Source organism: Anopheles merus, chromosome 3R (assembly GCF_017562075.2).
Source record: "Anopheles merus strain MAF chromosome 3R, AmerM5.1, whole genome shotgun sequence".
Taxonomy (NCBI): Eukaryota; Metazoa; Arthropoda; class Insecta; order Diptera; family Culicidae; genus Anopheles; species Anopheles merus.
In genome coordinates this window covers 19,984,279-20,011,855 of record NC_054084.1, presented here as the reverse complement: position 1 = coordinate 20,011,855, position 27,577 = coordinate 19,984,279, and the positions used below count along the sequence as shown (strand labels likewise).

Sequence of the window (27,577 nt, the reverse complement as noted above, 5' to 3'; positions counted from 1 at the left end):
AAAGAAGGTCCGGAGGAAGCGTCGCTCAAACACGCCCAGAGCGTTTGCATCCTCTGCTCGGATGGTCCAGGACTCGTGTGCATAGAAGACCATATATCTCACATTTCCCGCGAATCCGAAGTCTTCTGGATCTCAGCAGTCGGTGAAGCACATAGTATGCACGATTCCAGATGGAAACCAGGAAATTGGAGATACCGGTAGAGGATATTGCTACAGATATTGTTGTATAGCTCCGCGATTCGAATGACACCTTCCCGGGGCGATGTTGAAGAGCAGACAGGAGAGTCCGTCACCTTGCCTCAGACCTCTGTGAGATTCGAAAGAATCCGACGTCAGGTTCGACACTCTCACCTTGCACTGCATCTCTGCAACTCCCTATGTACCAATCTCCAAAGAAATCTCCATCGATCATGGTTACCAAAAACAGAGCTAAAGACCCACCTGTAGTCTAGCTAGGCACCTTGGTCTAAGTACACTGGACGGACCGATCTGTAGTAATTAATGGACCTTGATACGGTATTCAAAAATCAAAAGTTGTTCAACGTCCCACGTTTTCTATTAAATTCCATATGACATTTTGACAGCACTTTCCGATAAATTCATATCCGATGGAGCACTGACACTAACCTAATGCATGCCATGCGAGTGTATGTATTTGGAAGGTGAATTCGCTTTTGCTGGGCGCTGACATTGGGAATTTAATACCGGAGCTCCAGGATTTTTTCTGTTAAGTCGAGAAATGTTAATTTGCTCTGAACAACTTCACCATACGTCTTGACAGTGTGCGTCCATACTGTTAACATTGGCTGCTTGAATATCAGACAAGCATCATCTTCATTTCATGTATCAGATGAACTCATTGTTCGTCATCAGCAGTAGCAGCAGTGGTAGTCTTTTTTTTTAAATAAATATTATCATAAGCGTACATAGATAAATATTGAAAGGGAATGTTCAAACATCTAAATAAGGAAGATGCAATATTTACTACACGACACACACACACACGTACACTATTTGAAAGCCGAAACAAACCGGGCTACATTTGATATTTATGATCTTCAAGCCAATTCAAGCCAATTTTGAAACCCCTGTAATCACTATTTCTATGTCTATTTATAGTTGATTTCGGTAGGTGATAATAATCATCAGCAAGTTCATTATCAACAACAAATTTTGGAAAAGCTGTGTCATCAGCAGTTAAACACGTGTTGTACTTCTTCAGGGATATAAAAAACATTTATGCATCCGTATAATCTTACCATGGCCAGTTTACAGTGATGGTGGAATGTGACGATAAACACTCTTTAGGTGACAGATCACATAGTTATATTGGCTGCAAATGGCCGGTAGGTCGAAAGAACTCAAACTTTCAGCAACAAGTATTTTCCATCATGATCGGATCTATTGCAATCGTTTCAGGCTCTCACAATCTCACTCAGCCAGTGAGGGGCATACCCTTCAAGGTTGTACAGTTAGGACTACCAAGCCTCAGAAACGGCACAGAATTTTTGTTTCTTTTAACACCCTACCATGTGTTTAAAGAAGGACATTTACCGCAATGAAAGAATGCTTTCGGCCACTTCACTTTGTTAACCGGTCTATTCGGTCCAAAGATATTCACCGGAGAAGACTGTAACCTGAAGAATGATCGTTACAGATTAGGTTTAAACACCCTAAGGAAAGGCCATGATCGACAGACGACCTCGTACTTGACTTATTGTATTGATGCATTGTATTGATCTAATAACACTTCGTCATCTGACGGTTAAGACCACGATAGAACTTTAAAAAAGTCTCCTTCCCAGAAGCTTCTTAGCAGTGCTCGGAACATATTTGTAGACTTCTGTAAATGCTTGGACAACCTGAAAGATCCATTTACGTAAGTTCCGTCGTTCTTCGTTTGCAAATGCGTGGAATGCGCAATATTTGCTCATCAATTAACCTACTTTCGTTTTACTTATCAAACATGTTAGTTCTAACGCGAACGGTAATTTGTAAGCCTTATAAATCTGTGCTAAAGCGCTTGAAAGCTTGGGCGATCTAACCCCAATTCCAGCTCTCCACCCAGCCACCCCTATCTGCCAACTGTAATTGTTGCTCCACTTACAATTGCCAATTAAAATCACACTTTTGCACTACTGACAGTATCAACAATAAACGGGTTAGTGGGTCGTAGGGCGGTTCCGTGCGACACTTCAGCAAAGAACCAAAAGATAGTTCCTCTCTAAAAAAAAAAAAACGCAACGGCCATCGTCATTGTCTTCGGCCAAACCCTCTAATTAGCCGCCCTTTTATACTAATCAAAGCCTACTACTAAAAAGCCACCTTCGTTCGCATCGCGCTTCACATTTGACCGAGACAGTGAAAAAAGTGTCCACCAAAACCACAGCCAACAAAGCAAGCGCGTCCTCAGTACACGGTGCGCACGACGCAAGTCCTTTCAAGGATTGTTGCGCCTCAATTGGCTGCGTATTATTGTTGTTGCGTTGATTGAAGGAGAGACAGATATAGAGCCGCCGCTCTGGCATTATCTACGCGCGGGTTAAGGAACTAACCGTTTGTAGGGAGTTTTGTGGAAAGGTAGAGTGACAAAAGAGGGTGCTCTGAGTGCAAACTAAACTAAGGCCCCCTCTCCTCTCCTCTTCTTATCCCCTTTTCCGCCCATTCCCATGATAGTAATGGGCGATATCCTTCTTCTAGCTGGTAATTGCGCCCGCAACCGGACTCGGCAAGCGTGGGGCGGTGCGTGGAATTTAATCAAACAATTTTGCGCCCGAGCACCGGTTTCGAGTGGCCCCCCGTTCCGGTAAGTGTACCTCGTCGCCGTGGTCGCCGTGCGGCTGCTACCACTGCTGTAAAAAGCGTGACGTATTTGAGAGTGCCGGTTTGGCGCGCAGTGCCCTACGGGCGCGCGTAATGTCGGTTGGCGCGACCTTGCAAGAGAGGCAAGCAATGCAAACCACAAACAAGCCGCCACACAATGTGCGCGGTGCGTATCTAAGTATCGGGGAGGAGGTGGCGGTGGGGGGAAAACACCGGCAAAGCGATGAACCGCGTGCTTCCGGATTGGTTTCCAAAAGCGGTGTCCCCTTCGGCGTGAACCATGCCAGCCAAAGCAGACTGATTGGTTATTCTTGGCGAGTTTTATTTTCGGTCACTTTTGCCATCCTTTAACGGGAAAGGGGAAGTGTCCGTTATTTCGGAAGTGTCTTGGCAGGTTGACCTTCTCACTGGGTGGGAAAACACTTTCGGTTACGGTGTGAAACCGGTTCGTGTTCGCGCGCGCGCACGCTCACGCTCACGCCAACCGGTTCATATGCGCTCAAGTGTTCCGTTTCGTTTGATTTGCGTTTATGTTCGTTTGATTAGACCGTTGATTAGATGGCGCTGAAGCAAAGGTCAGCCGATCGAAGGCACGGCTGACGATGAAAAAAACATTGTTTTGCGTATAATTAACATCCAATTTGCCAACCGGCATGTCTCCGGATGCCGCACGAGCGGTGCAAACGCAATCAGGTGATGGGGAGTTTTGCCGGCCGCGTTCACGACGGTGTTTCTTACGGTACATGTAGCGGAAGAAACATAACTCACCCACACTTCACACCGCTCTTCACAGTGATATGTTGTGCTTGCTTTGCGCGTATTCCACGCATGTCACGCTGCACGCTGCACGCATTCGCATATGCGCAACGCACGACGACTTGCATTCTGTCGATCAGTTTAAGTACGATGATACGCTTTAAAATAAAATACACACACGCACACTCACTGATCGTAACGTGGGAGGACGAGGCGAACGAGACCAAATTTGCATGCGGCCGCTGGTAGAAATTGTTTACGGTCGACGCTTTATCGCTTCCTGGGCACGGACCGCAGGTTTTGCTCTAGCTCTTGCTTGCATTGTCATAATTTAAATGACGGCCTGAGAGGCATCGTGACAGCAATTTCTTTCCCTCTCCTTCCCCATCACCCTTTCCATCAGTGAACTTTGTATCCGTTCTTAAGTGAAGGTTAGAGACGGGTTTGTTTTATGATGGAGCCTCTTTCTTCCGCTTACCGTTTATTTTGCACTTTAGCGAGCGGGAATTGGATTTGTTGCATCGGATTGAAAGTGAGTTTTTTATGATGCATTTTTATAAATAGATACTAATTTGCTGGCTGCTGCAAATAATTGCACGCACATTTTTCATTTTAATGGTCACCGAAACCCCGTTAGTGAAGGTTGAGAATTTATGTTAGAACAATAAATTTTTTAGGAATTTTCTTTTTTGTTTCACACCAGCTTGGTTTTTTGTTTAAGAAAAAAAATAAGGCAAATTTCCAAATTATTTACCCAAACATTATTTTACTGTTTTGAAACAGTTTTGATCAGTTATATAATTTTCATTCAAAGTAAAATTATAACGTAAAAATATGAAAAAATAATAATAATAAAATACAGTAGGTGACCGCTAACTGGATGTGTTTTAACGGAGTGTTCTTTAACTGGAAGTTCGCTAACTGGAGTGATTCTCAGCTAAAAAACACATACATTTCATAACATGAAATATCCGGAATCTTGTGAAGCGAAAATTATAGCAAATGTGCATTTTTCTCAAAAATGTTAACTCTCAGTTAGCGGTCATTTACTGTAATAATTTTAAAAATAAATGTTTTGTCCGCTTCATTGATTTTCATCCATTATATGGAGTCTTTTCACAGGGGATCCGAGATGTTCCAACTTTTTTTTTTAATTTTTTCGGATTAAATGAAGTAGCACGTCAGAATAGACATACGTCTCTAATGAGATGAATTGTGCAGCTCACATCACAAAGTGACTTAGTAAACTCTGTATACACTAAAAAATAAAATCAAAAAGAGCTTCTTGATTGCGTTTATACAGCCTCGATAGCGCAGTCGGTAGCGCGTAAGTCTCAAAAATTCTTAATTGGAGCTCGTGGACCTAACCATCGATATGGAATTTTAGGAAGGATGAAACTAGTATTTGAAAAACTAATATAAAAAAACACATTAAAATTTTTAAAGAAAAACTAAATATAAAAAACGTTTTGTATTTTTCAAAACATTACAAAAACATAAAAGTTTATTAAATCCGTTAAAACAAAAAAATATGTATCCAAAGTATGACCAAGTAATCGAATCGATTGAGCCCATTGTGATCTGAAGCATTTATCCAAGACAACAACCACACAGACGGCACTTTTAGCCGCCTCGTGCAATGGAGATAAAAGCTGCTTGAAAAGTAGATAATACATTTATTCATTTTATATACTGAAGATTAAACATTATAATGATAATTTTATTAAAAAAATTATACTTTTTTTAAATTAATCAAAAGTAAATGATTATTTCGGACGGTAAATATTTCACGAGCTTTTTCAGGGAAGCGTTTTTGTGTTTGGTCTTTTGTGGTTGTTTTGTGTCCATATATTTTTTCGCTAGAATATTTTTATGAATACATTTAAATAGCACATTATCCGTTCATAATAATAGTAATAATAATAATATATATGTGTTACCTTTGTTTTCTTTCTGCATGGTTTTCTACCATTTCTTCTGCACCTTTGGGACGACAGAGTTTAGGCGTGTGCCAAAACACGTGTTGGCTAGCGCGCGCGACGATGTCGACGACGACGGCTAAGTTCTACATTACTTAATGGCACTAAAATCAGAATGTTTTGTCACGTTCTTTGGTTGCGGGGGCAGCAGAGCAAGATTATGCATTAGCTGACTAACGTTTTAGAGATGTAAATTATTTCGAGGGTTACAAAAATCACCACAATGAAGAGGGCACGAAATGGGCGACTTATTTGCATGACTTAATAGGATAGTGGTTCTTTTCTATCGCCTCCCAGAGCTTTCGATCGAACATTGAATTTTATTTTCTCCGTAACACTTCCCGATCATTTTTCCATCACCGAATTTCATCCGAAGGCAACTGTTAATAAACGCTAATGGAATTGGTAATTCATTCTTGGAATAAATTGATGCCTTAATACAAATGGGGGAAAAGGTTGAACATAATTCATGCTTAAATATGTTAGAAAGGAAGGATAGTACAGGGAAAAAACAAAAAAGAAGACGCAAAGATAGCACACCGTCTAGGTGCGCTTCAATTATCAATTCCCAGCCTGATAATTCATCACTTAGTACTACGGTTTGCACGTTTTAGCAAAAAACGAAAAATAGATTCGTAATCATAAATAATCGTCCTTATTGGATAAAGCATAAATAAATACTTAGCTGGAAGTTGTACGTTGGAGTAAGACATCCATTTAGTTTTTTGGTCGTAGATAGCATCTATCTATCATCTTCAAGGCGGTTATTTCACCACGAACAACTGTGTGCAGCAACCTAAACTTGGCTCTCTTTCTGATTTGCATAACACAGACAACTGATGGCAATGGGGAAGGAGGATTGGAGTCGCGGTAACAGTTACAAACACGATTGTAAAACTTGTAAAAATATCCCTCGCGCCCTAAACAACCCTTGTGCTGGGGGAGGGCAGCTTTTTTCCCCGAGCTTAAACCGTCGAGGTAAGCGTTAGTCCTATCTGTTCCGCTCCTTGGCCTCCTCCTCCTCCTCCTGCCGAATGCTTTTTCACCACCTCCGTGTACTCCACCACTGCAAGTGGAGCAGCCGCCCCTGGCCCAGCAGCGGCGGAGGTTTTGCTATCCACGTTGTTCTGCTTCTGCTGCAGCAACACGTCCGACTCGATCGGAATGTTCTTCCCGTACGGTGTGCTGTGGGCGATCGGTTCCACCAGCACCAGCTGCAGCTCGTTATCGACGGTCGAAAATCGTAAGGCAATATCTTTGGACTGTTTCTTGTCGATCATGTGATTGATCTCGAGGTTCGCGTTCAGCTGGCGGCTGTTTTTGTTCATGTCCACGTACGAAACGACCCGCCGTGGCTGTCGGCTGGGTGAATCGTACTCGCCGCTACTGTTGCCGCAACAACCACTGGCACCGCCAGCACCACCACCACCACCACCACTGGTGCTACTGCTGCTACTGCTACAACAAGCCGTATCGCGATCAGCATTGTGTCTCGTTATGAAGGACGTTTCCTCGAAATGGTTCCGCAGGCAGCGCGGTGGACTGATCGAGGACGAGCGTACCGCATTCGTGCACGGACGGGAGTGGTGCTGCCGATCCTCGTTCTCACCCGGCGAGGACGATCCGCTGCCATTGCTAAGCTTTTTCGGCCTCAAGCGCACATCGTTTTCGTACCGCAGCTTCTGCTCGATCGTGGCCGTTTCGATGAGCGGGCGCGGCGTGTCGTAGCTTTGCAGTAGCAGCTGCTTCTTGTCGTCGTTTAGCTCCGATATGACGGCCGCCACGGCCATTGCGGAGGGCGTTTGGTAGCGTCCGGTCATTTCAGCGCTTGTCGTGTCCACCGTTTCGTACTGGGGTGGTGTCCAGAGGCTTTCGAGCCGGTCCTGTTCCTCCTTGCAGATGGCAAGCTTCGCACAATCGGTTTCTGAAAAGACAAAGGTCGTTTGAAATTTGCTAATTTTTAAGACGAAAACGTCAAACTTACCATCGACGTTAACGCAATAGACCGGATTGGAGATGGAGTTTTGCTCCATATCGAGATACTTTGCACTGCGCCCCAGCAGCAGCTCAAACTGACCGGCCAAATGCTTGAAGCTGGGGCGCTGCTTAGGATCATCGGCCCAACACAAACGCACGATGCCGTAACTGTTAAATAAAGAGGAAAATTTAGAACATCAAAACCATCTCAAAAGCTATTTTTCCTCCCTTTGCTGCCACTTACATTTCTTCGGAACAGTTCTTCGGACACTCCATCCGGTAGCCCTGCTTCAGTAGGTTGTACAGATTCTGGGGCGGTATGCCCGGGTAGGGCGACGCCCCGAGCGTGATCAGCTCCCAGCACAGCACCCCGAACGCCCACACGTCGCTCTTGGTCGTGTAGATGTGATCGGCCAGCGATTCCGGTGCCATCCACTTGACCGGCACCCGGTCCTTGCTCTTCTTCAGATACGCATCGTCCTCGTACACGTCGCGCGTCAGACCGAAGTCGGAAATCTTGCACACCTTACCCTCGGCCAGCAGCACGTTGCGGGCGGCCAGATCCCGGTGCACCAGCTTGATGTCGGTCAGGTAGGCCATCCCTTTGCTGATCTGCCAGGCGAACGATAGGATGTCCTTGACCGTGATCGGTTCGACCGCGTTCTCGTAGTCCGCATTCAGCACCTCCAGCTTGCGGCTAAGGCGAAGGTAGTTTCTGTGGGGGGAGAAACATGAGCATTAAATCAAAGTTACGCTCCAGTTCCACCAAAAAATGCACGATCAACACTTACTTCAACGATCCATACTGACAGTACTCAATGATTAGCAGTGGCGTATCCCCTTTGGTGCACGCGCCGAGCAGCCGGATCACATTGGGATGGTTCACCTCCTGCAGCAGCTGATACTCGGACAGTAATGCGAGCAGTTCGACCGAATTGGCGCCCGTTTTCAGCATCTTCACCGCCACGGTCGTGATGCCCGGTTTTTCGGGCAGATCGGTGGCAAACCCCTTCAGCACCTTGCCAAACTCGCCCTCGCCGAGCGTAGCGTCGAGTATTAGATTCGTGCGGGGAAATTCCCACTTTGAGTCGTACTGTAAAGATGAAATTAAAATGAAAATCAATCCATAAAATTGTGATGGAGGCACCTGATCTTTTTCACATTTTGGTAAGCATTTTTGAACCCGTTGCTCTCCATTACCTACAAAAGCCTTCCAGTTCATAAGAAAAGCACCCAAAAATAAAGCGCCACTTACATCGATTTTAAAGTTGATCTCATTGATGCGTGTCGTCAGCGGCAGTTCCACGTTGAAAATCTCCGTATCGTTGCTGACCAGGTTCATGCTGATGCTGTTCATGCCACCGATCGTACCGTTTGCACCGCTGCTCCCATCCAGCAGCTTGTTTTTCGCCGTCAACTTCCGACTGAAGCAGTACAGCACGATCATCACGGCCACCACCATCGGTATCAGCACGATCGCGATCAGATAGATCGATGCGTGCGGTCCACTGATCAGCCCCGGCTCATACAGGCTGCCATCCCGTACCGCGGCCGGTGGTGCATCCTCCGACCGATCGCGGTGTCGTGTCCCGGCCTCGTTTTCGGTGCCATTTTTCGCACCAACAGAAAACACTTCCACATCACCGCCACCTCCCGTCGATGCGCCCTCAACGTACGATGGCGTTGTCGTGGTGGAGGTAGTAGTGGTCGTTGTAGTTGAGCTGGATGTTGTCGTTTTGCTTCGCTTAAACGATGCCGGTATGCGCAACGTGTCGATGCAGCTACAGTGCCCCGACGCACGGCAGCTGCAGTGCCCCGATGCGGTCTGAATGCCACGCGCCTTGTCCGAATGGTGCAGCCCCACGATGTCCTGCTTGTACACACAATCCTGCGGACAGATGTGAATCTTCTCCCGGTGGCCCATCTCCTCCAGCGGATCGCACACCCCGTCCGGACAGTGGGACAGCCCGGACGAGCAGGTCGGATAGTCTTCGGTCCACAGGCCGGGCAGATCCGTCTGCGAGCGATACTCGCACGGGCCCTTGAGACTGCCCAGTCCGCACGCACCCTCACAGCTGGTACGGTTCGGATGGGCGGCACAGAAATCTTCCGCCGAGTCTGGTCCGAGCGGCACCGCTGCACAGTGCACACCGTCCGGGTTTTTGCGCAACCGAACCAGTATGCTGACGGTGTAATTTTTCCATGCCACCGTTAGCTCGTGCCGGCTTTCCGGCTTGTTCTGGAAGGCGGTCTCGTTCTTCAGATAGATTATGCCCGCAATCTTCGTGATGCCGAACGCGTTGAGTGGATTGCTCACGAGCCGGAAGTTTAGGTCGGCACTGTTCTCCTGGATCAGCTGTGCGAGCGCGTTCGGTTCCGTGATGCGAGCAAACTTGCGCGACGTGTCGTACACTATCGCTTCCTTCGGGTAGACAATCCTGGCCGGGTTCGCTGCTTCCTTTTTGCTCTTACCACCACCCCGGCCGCTTCTACCCTGCTTCGGTGCTTCGGCACGGAAGCCACTACCTTCAGCGTAAAAGGAAGGAGGCGCTGGTGCTGCTGCTGCCTGGTGGACGTTCCCGCTGCTCGTCAGCGCTGCTGGCTGTGGCAGGTCGTACTCGTGGATGCGATTCAGGTTGGTCGTCAGACAGATGGACGCATTCGCTGCCGTGCCCCGGGTGGTGGCGGATGCCTCGTAGTGGTACGGAGAATACTCTACCGTTTGATCCACCGCCTGCAGCGTGACACAGTAGGGAGTTTTTCGCAGAATTCCGGAACGAGCGAAAATTAGCTCTGTGAATGAAAATACCATAGCAAAGCAGGCGAGACGAGGCGTGTGTATTAGAGTACATGGAGTGGGGATTTGTGAGTGTGAGAGAGATAGTAGACGGTTTCACTTACTGCATCCAAAGACGGTCTGCTTCAAGCCTCCGTTGTGCTCATTTTCGTACATCGCACAGTCCGGATGGAACAGGTCCATCACGTCGCCGTGCAGTTTGTAGTGGACGCGGGTGTTGACCGGGATGGAGTCGTCGTCGGTGAATACGATCCGGAAGTAGCCAACACTATCGCCCTGCGGGTGAAAGAGTGAAACAGTGAGAGTGATGTTATTAAAACAAGGTCCGTGTTCTGGGAAATGTTCATTTAATTGCTATTTTATCTACGGATGCGTGGTATCGGGCAAGGTACACTTTGAACATTGGGCATGTTTGGGTCCGCCGGGACATAGACTCGACCATTCAACAATTCCACGAACGCCAATTTCTATTTGTTCCCTTTTTTGCAGTGGAAACTACAGAACGTAAGTAAGTACAATGTTTTCCGATAATTAAAATGCGTTTTTTTAACCTTCTAGTGAAACTTTTCAAATGAATTTATTACCGTCAAAATAGAAACTCTGCACTCTATGGCGGCGGTGGATCAAAAATTGGATATTCATCGTATTCGGTTCAATTTGATGGCATTTCACGCGTTGGGACCAAATTTCCCACATGCAATTACCAGTGTGCGTCTGTTGATGAGATGTGTTAAATTGTGCGATTCTGATAAGCGGAATAATAGATAAATACATTCAAACAAACAAAAAAAACCCATTCCATTTAATGATTGATGCATGAGTTTGTATAAAATGAAGCATCACCAAACCTTCTGCCTCGCGCAGCAGAGACTTCTTCCATCGAAATCGAATAACAACAATATGCCACATCATCGGTGGAAGGTGCAAACGGTGGTGGTGATGGTGTCGTCCCGCGGGAAATAAATTAATTTTTGCTAACGCTTACATCATGACAATGTCAATTGGAACACGCAGGAGCTTTTTTCGCCTTTTCTCCTCATCGTCTTTTTAGCAACAGCTTATTCCTCGTATGTTTTGTTCACGCGTTTATTGTGAGACATTTTATTGGCAAATTTGCTCACATGTGCGGGTGCTTTTAACGTGACTGATCACATTCTTTTGTGATAAGTAATGCAATGGAAAGCTTTTTAAAACATATTGCAATGGATCTCTCCTTTTCATATGAGTAAAATTTGAATGAGGGAGAACGAAGGGAGCTCGGCTTCTCGAGGATGCTCCATTTTTGCAGCAGTTTTATGCTCAAAAGAATGTTTTCAACAGTATCCGAACAATTCAAAATACTTCTTATTTAGTAGACTGAAACGAAACTTAAACAAATATTTTTTTTATTAATTATTTAAATATAAAATATCTTATTGTACCGGGGGAAACAAATAATTATGGTGCTTAGATTTGGTAGATGGAATTGGAATTCAGCTTTCAAAATCGATTCCAGCGAGCTTTATGACTTTTGAATTCTTGTCCCTAGTGTAATAACGTGCAGGGAATCTGAAATGGAATTTGTTTAATTTTTTGCTCTTTGATAAACTTAAACACTTGCTAACACGTTCAAAGCTTGTCTGTTTTTGTTCAACCTTGCAATTAATTGAAAATGGGATTTAGTTTACGTTTTTAGCTCTCTTACAGTAAAATTCCTCTAGGTACAGAATCTACAAAGGGCAATCCGAATTCATTTTTTGAGCCATGGTAACTTCTGTCAAACGCATCAGATGTCATGAGCATCACGAGATATTCACCAACGAAAGCAATGAACACATCCGTGGTAGCTTGATGCCGATACTCAATGCCGATACTCAATTGATGCTGATACTGACTCATAAGCTAAGCTTAATGCCGGCACAAGCATAATTATTTTTCTGGCTGTGAACCGTGCTGCCAAATGCCACTGTTTCACTCCTTAACACTCATGATTGAAATGAAGCTCAAATCAGCTCACGTACACAGCTGAGATGATCAGAGGTGAGACTGAAACAGTTGGTGGATCAATCACCAATGCTTGGTGACATTTTTTTAGCACTCAACTCTTGGTCACTCATGACATTTTCTGTCGATGATAATTACAACATTCTTGGAATATACTTGGCGTGTGGTTGCTTTCTCGCTTTGTCTGGTTTCATGGTCAGTCGAGTCAAACAGAGCGAGAATCCATGCTCATTTTGTTTCTTGGGACCACTCGCACGCACCGCATATCTCCCATGACTATCGGGATGATCACCGACTGAAAATGCCGCGGCCAAGTGATTAACCAAGAGTTGGTTTCACACAATGTAACCAAGCATGTGATGGTCACTGTTTGAGTCTCATCTCTGATCATCAAAGTAGATCCCGGGACGCTGACATTATGTTGTTTCAGTCGGAATTTGTCTTGACTATGTCAGTGACATTTTGCAGAACTGATCACAGTGAAGTTCGACCAGTCTGGTGGTATAATCGTCAACTCATACGACTTAACAACATGCTCGTTATGGGTTCATGGGTTATGCGTTATGGGTTCCGAATGGAACGTGCCCCCATAACTAGGACTGACTATCCTGCTATGATAATAAATAAGTCACTGAAAGCTGAGCCTACTAGTGGGACAGGCAGGTCTTGACCGACAGCGGTTGTTGTGCCAAAGAAGAATAAGAAGATCCACAATAAAAAAGGCATGACATAGTGACTGGCCAAGCGTTGGTCGCAAAAATGTCACGAAGCATGCATTGCTCACACCAATCGTTTTGAGTATCACCTCTGATTATCACAATAGCGTACGTGACGCTGACGTGGATTTTGTTCAATCAGATTTTTTATGACATTGACAGTGACATTTTGCAGCACTGGTTTTAGTACTTTTATAAACAATTATAATAGAAAACCTTAAAATATACATGATGGGGTACTGGAATGATGCATAGTAATCTGATTTTACAAGAATTTATTATGATCTTTAACATAAATTTGTTTTTTTTTTCACTTTCTACTGCTCGAGTCAATACTACAAATATTTATTTTTGATGAGTGATTTTAAGTATTTTTGATGGAAAAAAGGTCGAAATTCCAATTAAGATGATATCTTCAGATCCTTCCCCGGATGATTCAGTTATGTCGGGTTCAGTAGAAATACAGTCCGTCGAGTGTGAAACATTCACCAAATCTTTTAAATCTATTTCACTTGAATTAATAAGACTATTCTCATTCCACAGGATGATGCTTTTCTCCAATAAATCCATTAACAACTGAATTTCACAACCTCCTACCGCCTACGTTAACCACAATCGAATGCTTTGTGAGCACAGTTTTTACTGAAGTAGATTTCCCGCAGGATTAGATTGTTGTGGAAACCCCGTCTGCCTCTCCAGCCGACAACACTCTTTCTTAGGAATATTTCGGTTTAGATGCAAACCATCTTCCTCTTGATGCGGGTTGGTTAAGTGAGTGAGCTGCACAACGTCTCAGTTTCATTGCGGTTGACAACATCGAAGGGGGAGAATCCAGGGGGACCACCGACCAATGCTCGCGGCAAACAAATCGCACATAAAAAGGTCGTGTATAACAAATGAGCTCACTTTATAACCCTTGCTGACAACAATGATCCTTTCGCATCTTTCGCGACTTTTCCCGGGCAGGGGGAAGGAGGCAGGAAGGAAACAGAACACACACACCACACACACATCGAAGATGTTAGTTTTTATGAGTTCTTTGTTCTTGCTGTTTGTACCAAAACAACACACAGGGCAAACGATTTCTTCTTTCCCTTCCAATTTGGACGTTTACGTCCCTGAATCACTCCAATTCTCTTATATGAAACGATCGTGGCATGTCTGTGTCTGTTTGAGCCGCCACAGACGCAGGAAATATGCAAATTCATTTGCTCAAAATCCAAAAAGCGCACATGGGGCGATGGGGCGATGGTCGCGCGTCTATTGGAACGTGGCGGCGGGAACCTATAATGGGCGGAATTGAGCAGCACGACGGTTATTCTTCCGACGGAAAGCATACCACACTATACCCTAGTCCACCACCGCTTGCTTCCGGTGTGTGGGTTTACTGCCACAGACAGGCGGGAGCGACATGAATGGTCAAGTATGGTAAGTTATATTGCGCACACATTAAAAGATGTCCTTTTAAAAGCTCACCGTATGGAAAGCATTGTCTGAAAGGACTGACTCCGTCTCAAATGCTTAAAGTCATCGAACTTAGTGCAAGGCTTACAGTGTGCCGGGAGTGTCCCCGAATGGTCAACTTCTTGGGAATTAATCTAATACTGCCCCGGTCTGGAATACTGCACGAAAGGATTTGTGTATGGTCGATCCCGTGCAAGCAGCAGTATGAGTATGCTTGTCCCTACCTCTCCGTATGTGTCTGTCTGTTGGCCAGCCAAGAGTAACAAACCGTACACGCTCCCTCCCTATATCTTTAAGAGGGAGGTCCTCAGTGGAGGTTATTGCCGGTTAGTTTGTTAATCCAAATGTCCCAACAAGCACTATCTCGGCTCTTTTCGAAGGTTCTTTTTCCGATTGCTGCTGCTATCTTTGCTTTGCGCGTTGCGTGATTAGCTTGCATTAATCAGCGTGATGGGTAAATAGACACAAGCACACACACATGAGCGCCGAAAAAAAACGCAATGCTGTCTGGCACACGGGGGGAACAAGGACGATGGATGGACCTGTGTGCTGCTGCCTCACCCCAGTAGTAGTGCTGTGGTGGTCATAAAATCCATCCACCCACCCACCTACCGACCGACCATCATCAACATTAGCAACGGCAGTAGGTGTTGCTCCGGGTGTTCCGGTGATTGTTTTCGTCATACTGCCTGCTACGGCTACGCCACAAGTATCCCTGTAACTTGTGGCCACTTGAGTGGGTTTCAGCTGACTGGGGTGTCATGGTAGTACTTTTGCCACACGACCGACCGACCAACTCCTACTCCGTGAAATGGATAAATCTCGACGCAAATGAACATCCCTGTTGAGCTCGTGCGAGTATGTGGACGTTCTTTGACGGATGATGATGATGGTGATGGGCGGTGATGATGACCGACAGCCGGCTTGGACTGGGCCTGTTGTTGAAGGATGAGTGATTAGTTTCTTTTTCAGAAGGTTCACGGTCAAAGTCAGGGTAATTTCACCCAAGCCTAAAGAGGCGCACATGTGACCAATGTATATATACACACAAACACACACGCACGTTGTGAAATCTTTAGGACAAATAGGCTTTAATGCTTGTCGAATTGAATATTTTGAAGAGATTGTATCAGAATGGTCAGAAGCGTTATTCAAAATACTCAGTAGGGCTCAACGAAATACTTCGTGCACCACACGCTACAGGATCGTAGAAGGACCGGCTATTCAATTTCGTGACTTTAAGCAAAGCCTTGAACTGCAGCACCAAGCTTTCTTGTTGATGCTCTGTATCTTAACATTCCCGTTTCCCCATAACCCGGGGCCATTTTAAAGGAAATTCTTCCCACATCACATTCTTCTATCGAGAACGATTGATGCCTTTCATGCTTCCTGAGCCATGTAAAACGATTCAAATGGTCAATTTGGATGGTCTCCTCCTCCTCCCCTGATTTTGGTTACGCTTCTTTGGTTGCAAGCAATTTTTAAAGCTAATATTGATACAAGCAATACGGGGAAACGGTTCTTGGTAACATCGGCCCCTCCGCTCGGCCGCTACGGGAACAGTCGAGAGGGATTCCCCTGAAGCGAACACGAACCAAACCCTTTCCGACATGAAACCGGCAGCGTCGTCGTCGTCCTGCGATCGCTCGCCGTATCATTTGTCAACACAATTGTCAAACGCGGCATGCCACCACCGCACCGTCGCATGAAATTCAATCTCCATAGAGTTTTTGGCGGAGGCGGGCGCATAGGTATCTCATACCGCGCTCTCACCACCAGCGCGTAAGCGTGTGTTGAAAGTGGCGACATTTTCGTGGAAACCAGTCCGTACCAGTCAAGTCACGGAGAGCACGAACAACAAGCAAAACCAGGGAGGAATGGGAATATTTTATAAGGTATTTTTAAAAATTGTATTGAGTTTCCAACGGCAGCCCACGAAGGTAGCGAATCGGAAAATGGTCTTAAAATGGCAGCATTAAACTGTGAGGCGTATCGCGTGAAATTCTTACCGAATCGTGTACTCGAGTGGCACAGGTTGGTTGGCGACGCTTTTGTAATGCTGTTGATTGACTATTAGAGCTTAGAATGGGCTCAATGATATTTCCCAGTTACGAGAGCTTTTATCAATTTATGAGAAGATTCAATTAATGGCAAAAGAATAAGATTTTCTTTGTACAATTTGGGCAGATTGGCATTACATATTTAATGTATATGCTCAATTAATTTTAATTTTGGTGAGTTTTTTGACCAATGAGTAATAATAATAATAATGGTGCACATTGACAAACAAAAATATTATTCAACAGAAGTTATACATTGACTGCCGTGCTATGTACTTTGCGGTGTATCTCTTGTCCTGCTATATCGTATCTATCAGCAGCACTGCCATCGACGTAGCCATCTTTGTGGCTTAAGTAAGTAAAGGCGCGCTTTTTATCCCTTTATGTGCCATTTTCTACGTGTCTCTGTTTATACAACCGATGTCACTTTGCGGCATCAGCATCAGGCATCGGATGGCGACCGCAAACGAGTAATCCAATGTCTCTCCCTCCCACCTTTGACCGCTTACACCGTCGTAAAATGCTCCACACCACTCACACACACACTCTCTCACAACGGGCACAAGCAGATAGAGTCGCGGGACCACCAGTCATTAAACTCCAGTTTTCTTCAGTTTCCGCACCAGGATGCCATCGCCGGCACCCATTGACATCCATCCTTCCATCACTTATTTGTTTGATAAAGTCATTAAATTTTCATCACCCTCGGGGCGCTAATCACCTCCAGCGACGACGGCGATGGAAAACAATCCGATCTTTCCTTTTTTTTCTACACCCTCCGGACTGGTTTCGATTGCTTTGGGCCTCGCGCTTAGGACACGGCGTTCGCGAGGCGCATCCTTTTTGGGGTCAACTCAAACGCAGCTAATTGTATACACACGGCCGACAGCCGCCACAACACACAGCAGGGGAGTTGTTGTGCTGTAGTGGTGTGTTTCGTTCCGTTCCGTACCGTCATCGCTAAACCGGGGTGGTTAGAAGGGAGCATCGCTCATTACTCGCCAGCGCTTACTCGTACGGGGGCTTTGTTTTTTAGGAGCCGCTCGCACCCTAAGTTTATGATCCCTCGTCATGCCGTCGGCCGTCGGCGATGATGGAGTCGTCCCCTGCGCTACTATCTACTATCCGAGAATGACAAGAATTCGATACATTCTTAATTACGTTAGCCTGCCGCCGAGGCGGTCCATGGCGGTCTTTTACACGCTTTCTACCCCGTGGGCCTATGGCACAGTGGTGTCATCCTTCTAATTTAGTTTTACTTATAAACTTAACAGCCGCGCTTAAGGGAGAGTAGTGGCAGATCCGGCGTCGTGTATTAAAGCTTCCCCTAACAGGATTGTGATTATAAAGAAATTGGTTTTATAGAGCTACAGCTATTAAGCAAAGTATAGGCACGAGAATGAGAAATTGACCGTTGTTGTCCGAGCAAATATAATAAACTTCAGGATCGCTTCATTCTACGGGGCCAATCCGTTGCTCCAATGGGATAATATACCGCATCTTCAGGTAATACGATTCAATTACGCAAATGGACAACGACAGTTCCAGTGCCAGATTGCACAGCCAGTGCATTTAGCTTCGTTAATGTGAGAGATTGTAAAAAAAACCACGAAGCAGTAAAAAAAAGTATCTGAGTAGAGATTAGCATCATGTGAACCGGCGCCGTCATGATAGAAAGGAAGATTGCATCTGGACAAATCGATTTTATGTTTGCACTTGAAACTTCAAACTCAGCATTGAGCGTAATGTTTCCCTTATTTGGATCCAAAAATATCCATAGTATCATTCGTTGCTGATAGTATTCGATTCAACATTTTAATTATTATATTTGACGTGCATTGATTGGATAGAGCTAAAAATTAAAGAAAACAACTAAATATGTTATCAACTTTACCAACAACTTACCAGTTGAACATGTGGATCATCGATATAGACCTGATAGGTGTCGTCTCTGGTGTCGGCGTGGTTTAACTCATCCGTCCCATTCGCCACCTCCAGCTGGGGCAAATTATCGTTCCGATCCAGCACATTCACCGTGATCGTTCGGTCAACCGTTTGCGATGCGGCAGCCAAAATGGACCCACCATCCGCAGCTACCTGTTGCAGCGTGCACCGCACACCCGTCTGCACAGTCGGTCCCGGTGCGTGTGTGTCGTGATCGTACGAAACCTTCGTTTGCAGTGTTCCATCTTGCGGGTCTAGCAGCAAATACTCGCTGCTGCTACTGCTACCATTGCTGCTGCTGCTGCTGCTGCCAGCAATCGCCTCGGACAGTAACTCGTACCGGGGACGATGCTGTGGACAAAGCCGCCGATAGAACGACGGACCAACGGCACCGATCGTCCACCCCGGCGGTCCATTCTCAGCCACCCGGTACTGGGCCGTGTCCCAGAAGCATGCCCGCTCGGGATGATGCTCACAGAAGCGGTCGAGTGTATCCTCCGCCACCGGCACTGGCTCAATCGTAAGCGTTAGTCGAGCGGCTGGTACAACGCCATGGGCGAAGGGTGAACCACCACCACCGCTCGCGTTGACCGCCACGATGACAAACTCGGTGACGTTCGACAGGGTGTAGATTTGGGACGTTAGCCACAGTCCGCCCGTGTGCGGGTCCACCTTCAGGTAGTCGGTGTCGGGCGGGCTCTCGATGGCGTAACTGTAACCGGTCACATCAGGTTGGTCGATGGCATTTGCGGTTCGTTGCAGTTCGCTACCCGTCACGGACAGCAGCCGCAAGTTGACGATCGGTTCGTTGCGTAGGATGATGTACGACTCCTTCGAGATGGGCAGCGTAACACGGAGTTTCGAGACGGAGAAGTAAAACCCGGTCGATGGTGATGCTGCTGCTGCTGCTGAAAAATAGATCAGAAAGAGGTACATGAATGAAACGGTCTTGACAGGAACAGGTAGAAATGGCATTTAAATTAAACATTAAACAACACCCAAATTCTACGGAAAGAAGCTTAAATTAGTAACCGATTCGGACGGTTCGTTTTTTCGCTTTATATACACACGTACCCATTAAACGGCAGTTAATGCTGCATGAACGAGCACTTACACGCCTTTGCTTATTGATCTGCCCTAGTTAAGGGTAACGAGGAGTTCTTTTGCAAATAAAATGCTCCAAAAATCGAACGCGTATCCTGTTAAAGAGAACGCACAAACACAAATATCTGTTTACTTAGGCCACGTGCGGCTACAAACACATCGAATGAGGGTGAGGGGTCTTTTAATTACAAACATTTTAAGGCTTTTCTCCCCCACTTATGAATTATTTCATCATTGGAAACCGTAGAAACTCACCAGGTCCAGAATGTGCCGAAGGGAGGGAGGGAAACAGAGTGCGCTAAGAATTAATTACACTTTACGCACAAGTGCGATAAATACACCTAAACAAGCAATTAACCTTTAACAAAGTGAGCCCAAGCAACGACTAGCGGCGGTGGATCGGGTCTATTTTCATATCATTTGCGTGTGTTTCAGTTTTCACGCAGTTAGATTGGACTTTTTTCTTCAATTTTCACAGTAGACTGAAATCCGATCACCTAGCAGCAGCAGACGCAGCAGTTGATGGAGCGGTAAGCTTTCTCATCAATTAGAGTGTACCTTTATCGTTACACGGGGCAACTTCTTCCCGCCCAGTCGCTAGCTAGTTTTCTTATACGTGCTAGTGTAGTTACTGTGAAAAGCATTAAATGGGGGAACAACTGCGCTATGATGTGCTAATGAGAATGTGACCCGAGACAAGAGAAGAGAACTTTTCTCCCGAGGAGACGTGGTAATGGCACTGGTAAAGATGATGGAAACTCTACACAGCAGGCTGCCTCCTTAACCTTCATTAACACCTGTGAATGTGGAAAGGTTAGCGCAATATGCTCGTTTCAGTTGGCGTTGGAAAAGCGTTGCTAGAAAGCACATTTCTCGGCAGCCATCACGCTAATGACGGGAAGCTGACCACTGTTTGCCATTCTTGCTGTTTTTGTTCACAAAGTTGCTACGACCTACGTCCTCTGATTAGAAACTCATTGCATTAGATTAGCCATTTGCGTGGCGTCCCGGTGGGTAATGAGAGTCCTTTCCATACGGAAAGGTGTTGGCGTGAAGCGGAAAACCACCTTCGGAAAACAACAAAGAGCGGACAAAAGATGCGCCCATTGTTTGAGCGTACAACAAACGAACCTTTCCTCTCGACAGGAAGTAATAATGTGAGGCAGGGCACTAAAAGGATGATTTTTCCCCATTCCGAGATGGAGGAGCTGTAGGATGTTTGATGGAAATATCAATTAGCGTTATGCTTCTCGTCTCACAACCCGCTCTTTTGGGCATACCAAGCCCATCACCTTCCGTTCGCTTATTCCTTTTGTTGCGCTAGCAAACAGAGTAAGAAGGCTTGGGTACATCAGGCTTGGGTACCACCCAAACCACCCAACAACAACTGACGCAGATAGGAGATGCCGTGTGGACGTTCAGTTATTAGGTAGAGGGACAAGGGGGTAATGTTCGTATAAGATTTCTAACCTCACAACCTCACCCACCTCAGCAAAAAGAATGGGGGTTTCGGTGGAAAAAGGTGAACTTACACGCAAAGAAAGGAAAAAGAGCACTAACCACGTTTTCGTTGTCCGTTCGTCGAAATTTAATACACATGGCGACCGCACCACGGCATGCTTTACCACCTTTGGAATCATTTACATCACACATCGAAGCGCAAGCACAGGGTTGAGGTGTCAAAGTGTCAATGTGGGTTATTTTTTTCGATGTCAAAAACCCACAAAATGACTATTGGGTGTAAGGTAGTGAAAAGGTAGGGAAGAGAAGGTGCCAACAACTGTAACATACCATCAGCGTTTCCAGCGAACCTCTGGTGCAATCGAAGGAAATAATGATAAATTCTTTCGTGGAACTTTGGTATCCATTTATGCGATTCGGGTGAATTTTGTCTGAATTCGTCGGCTGTCGTTAGAGGAGGACGGAGCAGTAACGTCTCTTGATTCGAGCAAACAGATGTCCTTTAGTTTTCATATATTTTATAAGACTCTTTTAGACATATTTAAATTCGTCAGGGATTTAGAGCTAAACAGAACTACTATATCTACTTCTAATTAATTGCTCTTACGCGACTATCTCGACAACTCGCGAATTTGCTTACGCCATATCTTAAAATTCTTATCCATATCAGATTAGGACCAGAAGTCATACTGTAATAAAGTTCAAAAAACACTATCACACATTAGCCTTAAAACACAAGCCAAATTCTAAACAAGTTTTAGGTATATAAGCCAAATATTGAATCTCAGAATTGAGTCTCGTATAATTAACGATGACTAAATTGATAACTGATTATTGCATTGAAAGCGGTTGTAGCGCCGGATAAGTACAATAAATAAGATCTTCTGAAACTTCTTATCAGAAGCTAAAAACCGCCTATCCTTATAAACCAACTCCGATTCTAATTCCGGATCCAGTTCTGCAGTCCATTCCGGAGTCGATTTCGGAGCCAATTCCGGAGGCGATTCCGGAATCGATACCGGAAACTGATTCCAGACCTACTATCGAAAACTTCATTTTTTTCCAATACTACTCTGAAGATTTATTTAAATTTGAGATGCCCAACTCTACTCGGAATGAGTCACAATTGGACAGGAATTGACCTGTAATGAAGTATTATTTTTCTTACAATTTTTGAAAACTGCAATTATTGACCCTCCTTTTAAAGAATTTTGACCCCGTCTTTCGCTATAAATGATGTTTTTTTTTACCTAATAATGACCTCAACTCATCGTGTGCTGTGCGCGTGGCCCAGGACAGTGCTTCTTAATGTCCTTGCGGTTTCATTTCGCATGAAAAATAAGTTTGTAATTTGGGATTTAAATCCAGAGCGAGCGCTCGCGCCCGCACCTGGGCGTGTATCCTTCTTTTTGTGCCTAATTTTTCGCTAACGCTCCCAGGAGGCTGACGTGCCTCCGGTTGGTTGGCGTGATGTAAATAAATGAGGTGCCACCACAGCGTGTCCTCGCAGTGTGTTGCGAAACAAATTTGACCCATGACAGTCCTATGGTGGGTAGTGGCACATGGGAACCATGGCGAAAAAAGATACATCATGCCACCATGCTCCGGTTTATTCGTTTTTGCGTCCATCAACACCTCGAGATGGTTCGATGAAGAATGAATGGACCCAATGGACAGATGGGACTATGGTGATGCCCATCCGTGAGGTGATTAAAAAAGCTTTACCATTGCACTATTGCAGTACTCGTTTCTAGCGCAACGTACACTTTTTGTTCCTAGAACCACGAGAGCTTGACAGACAAAAGAGTTTGCAGCGATTTTTATCCATTTTTTTCTCGTTTATATCCATATCAATCAATTCCGTTACGGTGTGTGCTCTGCTGAATAGAAAAGCCTGGCGTATAGTGGTTAGGCTCACTAGAACGTGTGGGATGAAATAGCGATTGCGCTCATAGTTACATCTGTTGGTGAGGCGTTTTTTTTCCAAAACATTCATATCGATGCATTCCGGAAAATCGAGCAACTTGTTTTAGATTCTCTGTTCCTGGAAGGTTTCACATACAAGCAATTAAAAGCATCATGTGCCGACGATGTAAAGTGTGCCAGCGAAGAGTTGTGTTAACAGTGTTTGGCAGAAGTTTTTTGCATTTCCGCTACGTTTCCAATTATTTCTAATTAATAATTATTTCACAGAATTGTCCCGAGCAAATAATGAACCACACATCCAGCGTTTATCAAAGTAGATTAAGCGTAGACATATGGATTTGAAGCCGAATGTTGCAATTGTACGTGATATGCATGTGATTATGACATTATGTTAACATTGTGATTAAATTAACAGCAAGGCTGGAATACGAACACATTTATAGAATGATTATAGCGAAGTAACCAAATAGTTATAAACATTGGTAAATTGACTATTGATTGGCAACCTTACATATAATTCAACCAATTAGGACGCATCTTTGGCAATTACGGTTGTTCGGTTCGATGTTTAGGTATAATAATAATGCCTTTGACTAAAATAGTTTAACTATGAAACGTATTTCCTATATTTTTAATTAGATTTTTATTTCCAACAATAGTTTGTGTTGACACGTTATCAACAGCACTCTTTCTTTCGCCCGCAGTAATTAATAAAAACAAGCGTTTTTAAGCTGCCTTTGAGTTTGAATAAAAAATGCGTCTCTTATCTCGGGCTATGGCGAAAAAGTGAACTTGCTTTTCACTTTCGGCCCGATCAGTATTGGACGTTGTCCACACTAAGCATTTACCGCGTCGCCCTCTGTCGGCAATTACAAGGAACAACACCTTCTGTGCGAATCGGTTATTAATAATTATTAACAGAATGATTGAACTTCATTTGACAGCAATACTCAATACCTGGGACTAGTTCATTACATCTGAATGAATCATCATTATCATTAATTCGGCCACTAATGTCATTTCTTCGACAGCTGCTACAGGATGTGTTCTCAGATATGGCAGAAGACGGAGCTAATAGCTCAAACACATGACGAGTCAGTTACAGGAGTCAATTCAGAAGACCAGCGAGCAATCTCGCCATGTGTCACCCAGTGATTAACGATGCTAAAACCACATAGCTGTTTGTTCCTATGAAGTATTTAAGCATGATACTAAAAATATCACTTCCGAAATATATCTGACAGAAGTCCAGGGGACATTAAGATGGAAATGGGCGATCGCTGCGCTCAGAGTGAAGAAATTCAATGTCAAGAAGGTGTCATCATTTAGTGCACATTTACTTGAAGACGATCCACGCAAGATTTGAGTACAACTGGTAGGTCGAGGAATGACTTTATTACTCTTAATAAAAAACAATCAGCTTCAGTGCATTCAGCTTCAAGCAGATGCCACCTGTTGCAACCAAAATCAAACAGAAACCGAGCAGACATGCCCTCTCATCACTGTACGTAACAATTACTATAATTAACCCATCAAACTATAAATAGTGTGATCGACCCCTTCTGAAGGCATCAATCTTCCCACGAGACGTTCAAAAGGGCAACCGAAAACTGTGCCAACAGGAAGCAGGTACGGTACAAAACAACCCGTTTGCAGCTTAAGCTATAAAAGCCATAGCGATAGGTCTCACAGGGACCCGAAGAAGAGTGCAGCATCGATCGATTATCGTTAACGGGACATGTACGCACATGATATGGAGCAAGCGTTCACATATCGCACAGCCAACAATAATATCGCACAGTAGGTTATCAATCATATCCCCACCATCCATGCAAACACACATCATAGCATAGCGCAGCGGTTTGCGCGTTTGTTTGGTTTGGACACGCGTCTTCCGCAAGCACTGTGTGTGTGATAGGGTATGGTAATTCGATAATATATTTATTGATGATAACGATAATTGTCTTATCTCCTCTGGTACGGTTCCACCGGTCGGTGGAAAAAAAAGTCGATCAATAATGAGCTGTATGAGGCTAGAGTGTTGTAGCTATACATTCGGTCTGCTTTTTATCTCGATGTTTGTCTCTCCTGCTAGTTGACACGATTCCCCACTTTACCGGTCAAACTTTGAAACGCATTTGCTGATGCTTGTCGCCGGCACACCAACTCTATCATTTCGTGCAAGAAAAGTTTCTTTTATTCTGTTCCACTCCCACCCCAAACGCGCTATAACGTTTTGCGTCACTTTGCGCGACTCTCTTATTGCAGCAGCAGCAGCAGCAGCAGCACAAGCGTAACATGAGCGTCGTACACGCGTGTCATGGCCATTGTGATGCAGGGGTTGGTTTTTCATGATTTTCCTAAAACGAGAGGATAAAGATGTGCTCCAGTGCTGGGAAATGCCAAACATGAGTATAGCAGCATAAAAAAGCTCGTGCAAAACGCGTTGGTGGTGGTAGTGGAATAATATTCAGAGCGGCACCACATTCCTTGAAATTGGTTTAACGAACTGTGCGCGAAATAAAGTTGTTTACAAGTGGGACCTTATTCTGGGATTCTGATAGCAGAGCCGGAAAAAAATATTTAAACCTACAAACAAACCTACAGAAAAAAAAGTTCTGCTCTGGTTCCCCCGCATGAGCTTTGTCCGTAATTATGAAGTTTTTTTATATCTTCCAGGAAATTTAATCACAAGACGAACGCACTTTCCTGAACTCCATCTGGCAAGACAAGACAGTGCCCGCCCCGTTTACAATGGGAAATCTTTGGCTCAACGTTTTTTTTCTTCTTCTTTTCAACCCAACCAGTGCGTGAAAACAAACGTCAAGGTGAAGTAAAAAATCGACAATCCTACGAAGCTTTGTGTACTTTTCTACCTAACCGGAGGGGATGAAATTACTCTAGAGAAAACATGATTCATTCATAAGAAGCAGTAGAAAAGGAGCTACAGCCTCTCTAGCTGAAGGGGAAATTATAAGCAACATTTCTGCCAATAGCTTTAAGGTAGCAGTAAACTTTAACGATAAAAAAGCTGAACATTTTTTGGTAGAGCAAAACATAAAGTGTGAGACTACATCAAACAGCTAAGCCGTGTTGTGTTGGATTAGTAGTAGAACATTCGCTTTTATTTTGAATCGAAATCGTTTTCCCATCACAATTCCCTTTTGTGTGTGCGTGTGGGGTAGTAAAAAGTGGATAAACGTACACGAAGTGAGGAGCGGATAGAAGCAAATCCATCCTCCTGTATCAGTGAAAATTAATTTCTGCTGATGATGCTTTTTCACAGCAAAATTGCCCGAATGTTGATGTTTGGCCTTTTTCTTTCTTTCTCTCTTATAGCCAGCCAGTACAAGGGGGAATTGCTTTTTGAGCGCCTTTTCCGCTTCGCCGATGTACTTTTTTGGGCGTACGAACGGGGTTGTAATGTAATCTGTGAAGTTTTTGCTTGTGACGATGCATGAACAACAAATCAGTTTCATCACTTTGACGCCCAAATAGGTTTGAAGGTGATGCTATTGCTCCAAAGAAAAGGCCGCTTGTTTCACCCTGCCTTCGCGAAGTTTTTTATATCAAAAACACATTTCGGGATGGTAAATTAGGTTCGAAAAAGATCAAACAACGACTCAAAAGTACGTTACAATAAAGAAAAACACAAAACATCTCATCGAGAAACTCGATTCCCGGTTTTGTACGCCTAATCCACACACACACCACGTGGTTTCGAACAGAACCTCCTTCTTCTTGTGTTTGATTCTCGCTTTCTTCTTAAAGCCTTCTAATACGGAACAAAAAACGATAGAATCGATAGCCCGTTTTGGAGGTATTAATATTCATTTCGTGTTTCGCTTTTCATTGTTCCGTCACGGGGAAGAAACATCTAATATCCTTGTTGTGGTGGATTACTTCTTCAAACAACAATCGGATCGAGAAAATCCATCGACAGAGAGATGACTGCGAGAAAGAGTGTATGACTTTAAATCCAAGGTAGAAATTAATACCGATCACTAAGCTCTTTCCAACTGAATGAATTGGAATTTGAAAAAATGTATCAATTTTCCAAAAGTTTAGACCGGTAAAGTAAGAGATTTTCCCGAGCTTAACAGCACAACAGCACAAAGCATGAAGGCATGCGGAAGAAAGCGGATGATTGAAATTGATCGATTGTGATGGCATAATAATCAAGACGAATCAATCGTTTAAGGCTATGATTTTATTAAATTATACCTAGTAATAACAATCTTGATACATATTTGATACGTAAGGAATTTAAGTAAATAATAATTGCAATAATTTTGAAGGAATAAAAGAGTTCTCATAGTTGTGGGACACTTCCTTGACCCTTTCTTATGGAAAGTGAACTGCATATGACGGAAATTGGACTCCATGGTACCCTTTATGGACAGGCTACTGGGAAATTTCCATTGGATTGGTCCAACAAGGGTGCTCCAGAGACCAATTCCCATCACATAAAGTTCATTTCGTGTAGGAAAGAGTCAATAAAGTGTCCCACAGCTATCAGAACTTTTAGAAAATTTTGTAAGGGTCATATTACGAGTAAAAAGCATTTGCTTTTTTATTATATTGAAT

General features: G+C 44.4%; 1 protein-coding gene across 12 annotated transcripts in view; it reads right to left on the bottom strand.

Annotated features, from left to right (window-relative positions):
• Positions 1 to 5,406: 5,406 nt before the first annotated feature.
• Positions 5,407 to 27,577, bottom strand: part of LOC121596425 — a 35,766-nt gene continuing 13,595 nt past the window's right edge. For 4 of the 12 annotated variants that reach the window (XM_041921358.1, XM_041921357.1, XM_041921359.1 and 1 more), the window contains exons 3-9: positions 18,461 to 19,407; positions 10,437 to 10,608; positions 8,791 to 10,328; positions 8,327 to 8,628; positions 7,780 to 8,250; positions 7,543 to 7,703; positions 5,407 to 7,482 (exon numbers count right to left, since the gene is read on the bottom strand). In XM_041921358.1, coding sequence (XP_041777292.1) covers positions 6,524 to 7,482; positions 7,543 to 7,703; positions 7,780 to 8,250; positions 8,327 to 8,628; positions 8,791 to 10,328; positions 10,437 to 10,608; positions 18,461 to 19,407 — 4,550 coding nt within the window. In that variant the 3' untranslated portion in view covers positions 5,407 to 6,523. Of the gene's footprint in view, positions 7,483 to 7,542; positions 7,704 to 7,779; positions 8,251 to 8,326; positions 8,629 to 8,790; positions 10,329 to 10,436; positions 10,609 to 18,460; positions 19,408 to 19,573; positions 19,699 to 19,858; positions 19,902 to 19,961; positions 20,365 to 21,135; positions 21,227 to 27,577 lie in introns of those variants that run through there. The other 8 variants (XM_041921365.1, XM_041921367.1, XM_041921364.1 and 5 more) reach the window with 8 other exon arrangements.